This window comes from Haliaeetus albicilla, chromosome 19 (genome assembly GCF_947461875.1).
Source record: "Haliaeetus albicilla chromosome 19, bHalAlb1.1, whole genome shotgun sequence".
In the NCBI taxonomy this organism is placed as follows: Eukaryota; Metazoa; Chordata; class Aves; order Accipitriformes; family Accipitridae; genus Haliaeetus; species Haliaeetus albicilla.
Window position 1 is genome coordinate 28,169,246 of NC_091501.1, and position 11,921 is coordinate 28,181,166.

An 11,921-nucleotide genomic window follows, 5' to 3' on the forward strand; every position below is an offset into this window, starting at 1 on the left:
ATGTGGTCGGTATCCCCCGCTGGAGATGAGTTTTCTCCACCATCTTCCTTCAGAAGCAGATGAGATCATCAGGAAGGCACGACTGTTTCTGCTGCTCCTCAGCAGAACCATGTTGAAGAAACTTGAATAGATAATAAAGGAAATACCAGTAAGCCACACCAAGGGCCAGCAGAAGGAAAGAGAAGCAATTTCCCTGAGCCAGGTTTTGAGGCCAAATATTTTATTGTTAAATATTAGAAAGCTGCCTTCTAAATGTTGCTGGCAATCAATAGACTCAATACATGTGAAGCATGTGCTCACTCAACAGCCAGCTGAAAGGGGGCTGAAACTCAAATTACGTCCCTACCCTACACCCATCAGACTCTAGAACAAAACCAAGGCCAGTTTTAACCAGCCAGAAAGTGAAAACTGCATTAAACTGTAAGGCAAGGACACCTAGATTTCTTGCTAGCAGACGGCTGCGGTCTGGGCATAACGCGGAGGGAGTTTCTCCGCAGAAGCCGGTATTTGGTCAGTGGGGGAAGCAGAGGATTGAGTAAACCATCCTGAGAGGAGACAACGCTCCGGAGAAAGGAAGACTTTGCATATACACAGGGATGAGCCATCTTTATCAAAGTCTAGCAGCAAGACGCCACCTCCCTCTCTACAACAACAACAAAAAAACCAGTCGCGTTGCTCGAGAGTGAGCGGTGCTACCTCCGCGCAGCTGCCGGTGCAAGCGGCCCGCCGCGAGGCGGCCTCGTGTGTGTGCCCGTGTCCGAAGGCCGTGCCGTGAGGTGGTGCTGAGCCACCCTGACACGGGTGCTGGGAGGCTGAGCCACCCTGACACGGGTGCCGGTCCACAGGGTTTGTGCTGACGGAGCTTCTCCAGGCCCCCCTGCGCGGCCGGCAGCCATGACCCCAATGAACACGCTGGGTGTACCCTGTGAGCGCACCCGTGCGAAATCCGGGCACTCGAGGGCTAGATGTTTTTGCCGAACGTATCTGGTCATGAAAAACACCCTGGGAAAAGCGTCTGCGCCAACATAAAGCCTACAGATGAAGCGGGCCTGGAACGAAAGGCGGGTGGATTGAAGGGTTGCCTCGTGGCTCCCTCAACTCCGACCAGAAAAAGAAAACGACGCCCGCAGCCTCCTCGCTCACCAGAAGTTTATTTCACAGCAGATGAGCGGGTTCCGGGGCTCCCGTACGAAGAGGGCAGCCGGGCAGCGGGGCGGCGTGAGCGGCCGAGCCCGCGGCCGGCCCTGAGGCGCGTCCGACCAACGGCCGCCCCACAGGGGCGTGTGGCGGGAAGCGCCGGGCGCTGCCGGGCGGAGGGGCCTGCCGGCAGCCGCGGCCGTGCCCCCTCCGCGGGGGCTGGCGGAACAAAGCGGGGTTCTGCCCCGCAGGCTTCCCGCCGACGGACGGGACGGGACGCGACGGGACGGGACAAGCCGCTGCCGAGTCGCGCCGGTCGGGCGGACTTTCCTTCCTCCCCTCCGCGCGGGCGAACTCACCCTCCTTGGCTTTCTTCTTCCTCGCCAGGGTCCCGCCTAGCTTGCCCAGGAACGACTCGTCTTTCTTCATCCTGTGGGGCCGCAGCGTCGGGGATCGGACGGGAGCGGCGGACATCGGCTCGGCCGGGGTAGGGGGGGTCAGCGGGGAGCCTTGCCCGATCCCTGCCCCGCTGAAGCGGCCCGAGGAGCCGAACAAAGCCCGGCAGCGGCCGAATCGCCCGGCCAGCCGCGACCGAGCGGGGAGAACCGGCAGCGGGAGGCGGTGTGCGGGGTGGGGGGGGGGTGTGCGAGCTGGAGCCGGAGCCGGAGCCGCACGGAGGGCAAGGGGGAGGGTGGGGGGGCGGGCTGGGAGCCGCTGCCGGCGGCCACAGCGCCCTGCCACGGCCTGGAAGTCCGCGGGAGGCGGGGGCGGGCCGCCGCGCCGAGCCGGCCCCGCCGCCTCAGGCAGCCCCGCGCCCGCTGAGGGGAGCCGCCCGAGGCCAACGCCGAGGCGGCGGGCGGCAGCGAGCGGCGAAGCTTCTTCAGCCGGAGGGGGCCGGGCGGTTCCCTTCGCGGCTGTGTGGCGGCCGGGACAAGGGGCCGGGGCCGCGGCTGTGCGTGTGCGGTGACAGACCCACCAGGGTGGGGAGAAAGCGGGTAAAAAGCCTGGCAAGAAAAGCAAAGCCCCGGGTCCCCTCGCAGCCAGACCAGACCGCGCCACAGAACTGAGGGCAAACTCTGAGCCTGTGCCGTTTGTCAGGGCTCCGCTTAGCCGCTTCGTGCTGGCGGCATCCAGGCTTGCCTCCTAATTTTGCAGCCAAGGGACTCTTCTGCCCGGCTAGCCTGCCTTCTCCTCACGGCGCGTTGCCTGTTAGGTTTGGCATCTCCCTTGGGGTAAAGTTGAGGAGAAGGGGGCCGCAGGCTCCGTGTTTGCCGGACTCGGATGTGCTGAGTTAGGTTTGGCATCTCCCTTGTGGCAAGGTTGAGGAGAAGGGGGCCGTGGGCTCCATGTTTGCCGCACTCGGGTGTGCTGAGGCCCGCAGGCACCTCCGGGAGGGAAGCCACCACCTCCCAGGTCCCCGAGCGCTGCCGCCGCCGTCAGCACAGCGTACGCTCACAAAAACAGCCAAAAACGGAAAGTCGGTTTTGATCCCACAAAGAGAATTCTTATTGCTTATCATTTTACAGCACCTGGGAGCGTGATAAGGGCTTTGTGGAATACGCACTAAAAACAGACCCTGAAGAGTTTATAGCGTTAGGCTCTGATCCTGCAAAGTCTTATGCACATACTTAACTTTAAGCCACCGAAGTGGTCCCATTGACTTTAATGAGACTACTGGGTACCTAAAGTTATGCACATGCCTTTGGCTGTGCTCCCGCAAGCGGTTCCCCCCTGTCAGCAGCCCTTGTCCCAACAAAGAACCGCATTCAAATCAACGTGACTTGGCACAGCATCCACACACCCAGTTTACAGGACAGATTTTCATGCTTGACCTGACACAACACATCCAGAGCATAAGAGAGCAGAGATACTCTTCCCAGTGTGTAGTTTCACAAGACATTTAACCCAAGCTAATCCACTCTGTCATGAAGACCTACTCTTGTCCCTCTCCTCCAGCTGCTTGTTGCTTTTCTACAGGCACTTAGGCAACTAATCAAAAAAAAAACCCAGCCAACAAACCAAAACCAAAATCACCCTGCCCAGCTTCCCAGTGTGACTGAGCATAAAGTCACCCAAGGGCAAGTGCCAGCAGAAGGGAAGCGGAGGTAACACATGACTGGGGCTGGGAAGACCCTTTCGAATGGCAGCACAGACGTCTGTGAACTGGAGGTTATCATGAATTTGCAGCCTGATACATGATGGAGTGATGACTTATTTCAAGTAGACATTAGTTCTTTGGGGATCCAACTCTAAATGCATTCAAGAGTGAACACTGCCTTTTTTTTAATTTTTTTTTTTTTTTTTTTGAGATAATGTTTTCAGAGGAAGGTGCCAGACTGGACTGACACATTGTAATCCAGCTTTGCAACTATAAAGACATTACCAAAGACCAGGAGGGATGCTGCTGCTGTCAGTGGCAGAACAGTGGATAAAGGAAGTTCAGGTGCTTTTTAAGAACTAGGTGTTTCAGGAGTGGGCAGTGCAGTCCACCAGCTGAGACACAGCAGGGAACTTTAATCAAGAGCCTGTAACTCACCTTGTGGTCACAGGCCAAAGGGACCCGCTGCACCCAGCAACTAACTATCCCACCATGCCTGTTCAGAATATGATACTAGTCCAAACAGGGCAGGGCTGCCCTAAACTGCCAGAAAAGCAAAGCTACACAACACTCGGCATTTCGTGAAAATGCTTTTTCATTAAATGAGATGGCAGCGATGGAGGATCCTTTAGAATACAAATCCAAAACAGGAGGGTGTTTAAACTAGAATGTGGCTTTTTGTCCAAAGAGGAACACAGTGCAGGATGCAGTTTGATTTTGCCTGAAGGTGTTTGTAAGAAACTGAGCATTTTGCGTTTCTGTCACAACTGCTGTTAGCAGAACACGGAGCAGTTTCTAAATATAGAGATACTGTTAATTTACCTACATCACATTTTAAAATCTGTATTTTTTTTATAAAATCTGTAAATTTTTGTATAAAAATATTTTGGTTGAACGTAATATTTAACACAACAGCTAATGAAGGATTCAAAGCATCAATGTTTGCTCAGCTGTTTCTCTAATGGGTTCTCTTTCTGCATTTGAACCATAGGTTTGCCTTACAGGCTCTATTTCTGTTGTGTTTTGCAAATCAGCAGGACAGTGGAAAATAGACAAATACTGTTTCAAAGCATAGAACTGAGGGGCAGTGACATGTTGGGAGAAGGACCTGCAGCTACTTCTAATATTCGCCTTTAATGGATTAGATTTCAAGTTTATAGCATTCCTTTGCTCAAACCACCTACTGCTCCAGTACAGCAAGGTCCAAAGTCACCCACAGCACCACTGTGCATCGCTGGCAAAAGCAACCGAGAACGAGGAGTGCTGTTTCTACATCTCAGAAGTCTTGCATTGCAGGGAGCTTGGACCAGGGGTTTCTGATCAGGTTAATGAGCAGTATTTCCACATCTGTAATTTCCTCCAGCCCCATACTACCATTACATTATGTGCTACCGCATAGTCTGAATATCTCACAAAATAATACATACTGTGGATTTTAACATTATGACCACTCTCACTGGCTGTGCAAGCAGCATTAGCTGTTCCTGCAAGCCATGTTTCTTGTGGGCTGCTCCACCAGCCAGACTGCTGAGTGGTGATCCTGCCCATTCAGGAGCCCCAGGAATGCTGACCTTAAGAATGGATTGGTGACAAACAAATATCTCGGGAAATCCTGGATAAAACCTCTCTGAAGAAAGTATGACTTTTCTTAAAAACAAGCAAGGCAAAAATAAAATTGTAACCACACTATGCTTGAGAACTTCAGGGAACACAGCAAGCCCCGGTGTAAATTAGGGCAGTCCCTCATATCTGGCCCAAACCTGAGTGCAACATATGGATTCACTCTAATTGATCACAGAATCCATCATGGAAACAATTATAAAACGTCGCTATTTTGTTTGCATAAAGAGCAGTGAGAATTACTAGGAAGAAGATACAAACAAGGCATACCCTGGCACCATTGCATCAACAGTGCATTCTGCATTTTCCAGCTTCCAGTAGGTGTAACCCCCAGACCAGACCAGACCAGACCAGACCATGGTGCCCACCTCTTCTTGCTGGGGTACTGTCTACTACAACAAAGGCTGCAGGCACCTGAGGAAATGACCTTTGCTGACCAATCCACTCATTCAGCCCATGTACTGTCTTGGAGGGGTGCAAAACAGTTTAATAATTATGACGACCCATTTGCAGCCCTTTAAGAGGCACTGCCTGGAATGAAAAGAACCACTCTGTCAAGTTTAGGAGCTGCACAAACAAGAAGATGATGCCAGAGATCTTTAAGGGCTCGTGTTAAATTGGTGTCCAGATAAATATGCCTTATATTTGCAGTCTAATTTTTTTTTTAAAGCATAATTTCTTGCTTTAAGCACTCATCAATAAGGTAACCTGAAACTTACACAAAATCTATTTTCTCATTCCTTCCCAAAGTTTCTTTCTCCTGATTTCAGAAATCAATTTCAGTAAGTGTAAATCCTGCTTAAGACATGGGTTATTACCTGAACTTCTCTTCCCGTTTCCTTGGCAAGTCCCAAACCTGCCAATAGCTTTCAATTCTGACCTAGTTTTATTGCAGAATACAAGGAAGCATCCTGTGATCTATGTTGCATGGAGCCTACAGAAGGGATTTTATAAGGGTCTGTCTGAACTAAATGTTTAATGCATAGCTGAAGCAGTTGCAGTGACCACACAGTCTTGTTCTGCATCGTCCCAGCTCCACATTCCCACGTACCACGCACTGTGACAATCCTCTCACATGCTCACCTCTTCTCTAACCAGCTCTGATTTTCATTAAAGGTTTGTGCTGCACTAGGATGCTCATGTCTTGCTTTGTTACAGAAATGTTTGCCTTAGCTCATAGATAACACTGCCTTTAAAAAGCTGTGAACCTTATGCTATGATGATTTTGGAATGTGTAGTAAACATAAAACTTAAAATGGAGCAGTTTGTTCTTAGACAGCCCACTGCCCCAGCTTTAGTCAAATAATCTCTTCTTTGTAAATACTTGATCTTTAAACCTCACAGCAAGATAAGCCTGTCTTGTGTTTGCCCATCAAGGCAATGATGATGATTATTTTTTATGGGTAGTGCTTCTTTGGAAGAACAAATAGATTCTGTTTCCTGAAACAACAGTGTGTGGCCCATAGCAAAGGCTTTTAGACTGTAAGTGAGAAGTTACTGAGGCTGGGATCAATATCAGTTGCAAATCTGCATCTCACTTAAATGATTTTGAGGTTTCAGGCTATACCTAATGAATGTTTTATGATGATTTCCTGTGCAGGAGAGAGTTCCTCCCGGTGCTCTTGCTAGTGGAAAAAGTGGATTTAGCATACCAAAAACTTCAGCTATTCTACTTTGTTCAAATACCTGCACTTCAACTATTACACATTTTTCTGGTGAATATTTCAACCCTTGGAGTTGCTAATGAGATACCCAGTTTACCATCCAGATTCACATACGGTATGAATACATGCATCTTTCACACAGTTCTGTCTACATAGCCAAAAAACAGAGCTGCCACACTCCTTCAGTACCAGGTTTGCCAGTCAAGTGTGTTGTTGCTGCATTTAACAGCAGTAGTGTCAGTACTGTGAGTGCTGAAAAGTTGCGTAATTTCTTAAATAACCTAATTCAAATACAGCTCCTCCAGCTTTTTGGAGGAACGCTCACAAAATCTTCATAGAGTGTAACTTACAGGACCTATGAGACTTGTGTGCACAATACAAGCACTGGCGGTAAAATTAACTCCCACGCAGCAAATGCACCAAGACAAAGACCAGGCACGCATTGTGAGAACAACACTCCCTGCAGTTCTTTCTACGTTGTAACTTAACATTATAATCAATACTTGAGGAAAATAGGAGGGGAAAAAAAAAGGTAACTTAAAAAATGGAGTAGCTTTAATTATGCTGGAGATAAGCAATGAATGTCTTTCTATGTACAAATTGCCTATTTCATTTAAGGTTATTACACATTTTTGCAAGATTGAATAATTAGCAAGGAAGTCAACTGCATTCTCCTGGTACAGGCCAAATGAGACAATTTACAAATTCAAGCTTCATTTTCAATGCATCAAAAATAACCTGAATCCATATTAAAAGCACCAGTAACACTAAAGCACACATAAATGTTGATCTGCAGCAGGACTAGCAGAGTGGATGTTTCATTTCATAAAATTCATACCAAAATCTTAGGTTACACTTAGCTTTAAGGCAGTGTGAAAAAAGCATTTTATGCAGCCTCTGGGGGAAAAAAAAAATAATCAATTGGTTCCCATACCTGAATGTTTTTATGAAATTGTAATCAGAAAGTCTTTTGAGTACAAACTTCAAGCAAGAAGCCACACAAATGGGTTCACAAGCTATACACACAGTCCAAACAGCGTATGAAACTTCACTGATTCTAGTACAGCACTCAAAACATAACCACTTATAAGCAAGTATCTTTCAATAATTGAAATAAAACCAGAGAGATCCATTCACCTCTGACTTTGATGTCCTATGTATTTATAAAGAAACACTTAAATTTGTAGCATAAATAGAGAAAGTATGTCAGCCTATTGCAAAGTAAAAGGAGGATGGGTTGTTTGAGACAAGAAGAAAGAGCCTATGGCAAAAGAAAAGTAAAATTACACTTTGTGAAACCCTGTCCTGGTTTCAGCTGGGATAGAGTTAACTGTCTTCCTAGTAGCTGGTACAGTGCTATGTTTTGAGTTCAGTATGTGAAGAATGTTGATAACACTGATGTTTTCAGTTGTTGCTCAGTAGTGTTTAGACTAGAGTCAAGGATTTTTCAGCTTCTCATGCCCAGCCAGGGCACCTGACCCAAACTGGCCAACGGTGTATTCCATACCATGCGACGTCCCATCTAGTATAGGAACTGGGAAGTGGGGGGTGGGGAATCATGGCTCGGGGACTGGCTGGGTGTCGGTGGGCGGGTGGTGAGCAATTGCCCTGCGCATCATTTGTACATTCCAATCCTTTTATTACTACTGTTGTCATTTTATTAGTGTTATCATTATCATTATTAGTTTCTTCTTTTCTGTTCTATTAAACCGTTCTTATCTCAACCCACGAGTTTTATTTCTTTTCCCGATTTTCTCCCCCATCCCACTGGGTGGGGGGGAGTGAGTGAGCGGCTGCGTGGTGCTTAGTTGCTGGCTGGGGTTAAACCACAACAAACCCAAAACAAAACCTGGAATCATTCTGAGTCACATCACAGTGTTTCAAAGAAACAGTGCTCTTCTAAATAGGAAATGAAGAGCTTGTATCAGTACTTTTCATCAAGTGTGTGTTAGTCTTTAGTAACTCAACTGGCTGATGGCCATTAAAAGTGACACAGCTGCTGCTGCCGCCTGAGTTCCACTTGAAGTGTGTATTGTCTCTAAAGAGAAGGATGAAGAAGGCCAGCTGCGTTATTCATTTAAACCTTCCATACTGAATAAGATACCAGCACCCTATGTCCCAGAAAATTCTCTCTGGTACCCTACTTCTCATCAGGGATGAGATTCCTGTGCGTGTACATTCATTAAGAAATCTGTTGGAGCATAAACATATCTTTTCACAAATACAGAATTACACTGGAAAGACTAAACCTAGTTCTAAATCTGTTTTTAATTTCAGCCCTGAACTGTTAGCTTTAATATTTAGCTGAACATTTAAAAGTCTGAATTCACATTTATTCATTTTAACATCGCTCACCTTCTTTTTTATAGAGGTTTTCTGTTTCCTCTACCATAGCCTTACAACATTTTATACTGTATTCAAAATTTTAGACTACATGAGATTACTGTAAGTGGGTGTATCACAAAATAATGCTGACACTGAATATATGGTCTCTCATAGTTCTTCATGTATTGGAACAAAGCAAAATAACCTGCTATTTAAACTAGAAAATCATTACATAACGGTCTTGCTCTATTATAATACTACCTTTACTGATTTTTCTAAGATGATAGATATCTTATAGACACAAGACAGTTAGAGTTAATATTTCTTCCTGGTCTACCAAGTGAGTGAAAATGTGTTTGGGGGGGTGGGGTGGTTTTGTTTGTTTTTTTTTTTAAATAGCATTACTTATTTAATACTGAGGTAGAAATGTACCACTGAACTGACGCTACTTATTTGCTTCAGAATAATTTCTATTATGTATTCTATCTAACTGAAAAACTTTTAAAAAGACCATTTATTCCATGCAGATAATAGCTCTACCAGCTGCAGATGGGTTGCATCTTTTGCTAGATGACAGAAGAAAGCCAAATGCTCCGACTTGCTTAGAATACGTCCAGCATAAAGTCTCATCCCAATTAAGTTAAAATCGTCCAAGAGCGCTGCAGTTGCTAACAGCGATTTAGCACTGCTGTCATAAAATGTACATTCAATACACTACGGCTGTGGCTGCCAGGCTCCAGCCCTTTTAAAGACAAGAACGTTGGAACAAACCTACAATCCTCAATCCTCAAATTCTGTAAATTTAGGATGGTTTTCTTACGTTATCCTGTACAAAGTTCAAGATAATCTCCCTGATAATCTCTTTAGACATCTGACCAACTCCTTAATATTCCCACAAAGGAATAAGGTTTTTTTCCCCTGGTAACATCACAGTAAAATTTTATTTTTTCATTTGAGTAACTGCTCATGCACCCGAGAAGGGGGAGCCAACCTGACCCTCACTCACTTTTCTGTGGGCCTGTATGTTTTAGTACATACGGGAGAAGAAGATTCTGTATGCTTCCCTCAAAGGACTTGACAGGGACAGCAATTTCTACAGAGATGCTCAACAAAACCTGGTGTTTTGGAAAGGTAGTAAGTATCAAACATTAGCTGCTGTATCTCTGCAGAGATTTGCATTGGCAGCAAGTGCAGACCTGTACTAAAAAAAGGCACAGAGCAACAACAAATGTACTTGCGTTGAAGTGTATTTCCATATTACAGAGGTCAGTGTCATATTTTTTTTTTAAAGCTTGTATTTTTAAATCAAATGCAGTTATGCTCTTAACAACGTGACAGCAAACCCACCCCCTACATTCTAACAACCTCCTAATTACCTCTTCCATCCTGCCCCAAAGCTCCCTAGCAGCTTCCTCACGAGCAGTACCTAACACTACCCAATCTCCCAAATATAAAGAGCATTTTCAATGTTTTTATGCAGGTGGAACAGCTCCAAGAAATCACTCACTGTCTTACAACTGGCGATACAAATATTAGCCCTATGTCCGACCCATTATTGCTGCCTTCCACTGGCTCGGAGGAGCTCCCAGCACAGCAAGACTGTACAGCCCTTGTCCCCAAAAGCCCTCCTCTCCTCCCCAGGCCTCCTTCAGCCCCTAGAAAGGACTGTAAGCAGTAAAGTAACAACACAGCTGAAGAAACTCTGTGCTTCAGGTGGTATTTGCAACCTCAGCGCTCTTCACATAAAATTGAAGAGCCCACAGGCACGTGAGTGGTCTTTTCAGGCGTACCATTTGGAGGCATTTATCGCCATCTTACTGTCCCTAATGGCGGGCACGACTATAAAAGCAAGAGCATCTTGACTACTCAGTAGGTAAAGTGATATCCAAACTACCTATTTAAGCAAATACCATGCTTTTGAATCACAGTTACGACTGCAGGCCATCCTTATGCCTTTTAGCCTTTCACAGATATACTCTGGCCAGAAATGCAGTAAGCCAAAAGGAGAACTGCTTCAGATCTGCCCAGAGCTGTTCTACACCACTGAGTCTGCTTAGCACTACAGCAGCTTCTAGCGGGATTCTGATTTCTATTTTAACCATCCTAATTATTAGAGCCTCTGCAAAAAAATTTTAAATGGGAATATATTAATCATATCAATATTCTGTAGAAGTAACCACGTAATCCAGATGTTGTTTCCAGAGGAATACAGGAATACTTTATATATCGTGATAGCTTTTGTGCACTTCTTGTATGCCATAAGAAAATGTTATCTTTCAATGTAGTGCAATACAGGTAGGGAAACAGTGACCCAGGTAAAGGCTCATATAACATGATTTTTCTCCCTTTATTCTTACTGGAGAATTCTATGGTGTGCAGTAGAGCCTGGTGTGTCAGCACATGTGCTTGAAAGGCCTCTTCAGCCTTCAGCAGTTTCCCCCATTCATCCCTTATTTCTCATATTGATTCTCTCAAAACTTAACTGTGGACTAGCTGCTTCTTAGGGTGCAGACCAAGGCTGAGGCTATTTCTGTAGGCGTGCTCAACTCAAGACGACTACTACGCCCTCTAAAACAGCCGACTGATACTCACTTAGGGCGCTCTCATGTAGTATTAAAGTACTACACTTGAGCAGCCTGTAGTAACAAACGATGTGCATAAAAAAAGAGTTCTCAAGGCAACAGAATACATCTAATTTTATCAAAAGGACCAAAATAAACTTCGAACTCCTAGGAGAAAATCCTAACAGTATTTTGGTATCTAAACTTTCCCATTAAAAATATTTTTATATGTCAAAATGTAGATAGTGCTGGAGAAAAACTAGTAACATTTGTTGACATTCTTAACATAGTGTCATATTGTATCTCATAACAACAAAAAATCATCAAAAACGCTTCGTTAAATATGTATTTGCTACAGTAGCTGTTAGATACACACACTGAAAAAAGTTTTATATATTAAATTTTGATATTTGAAGTGGGCCTGACTTGTGGCATTCATACAATTTTCTGTTTTGAACATATGTGGTGAGCCTGTTGCTACAACTTTATAAGAAGGGAAGGATGTTTAGTCAAGCA

General features: G+C 45.5%; 1 protein-coding gene across 1 annotated transcript in view; it reads right to left on the reverse strand.

Moving 5' to 3' along the window:
• Positions 1-1,640, reverse strand: part of PARVB (parvin beta) — a 67,307-nt gene extending 65,667 nt beyond the window's left edge. The window contains exon 1 of the mRNA XM_069806955.1: positions 1,497-1,640. Coding sequence (XP_069663056.1) covers positions 1,497-1,611 — 115 coding nt within the window. The 5' untranslated portion in view covers positions 1,612-1,640. The remainder of the gene's footprint in view (positions 1-1,496) is intronic.
• Positions 1,641-11,921: the final 10,281 nt, after the last annotated feature.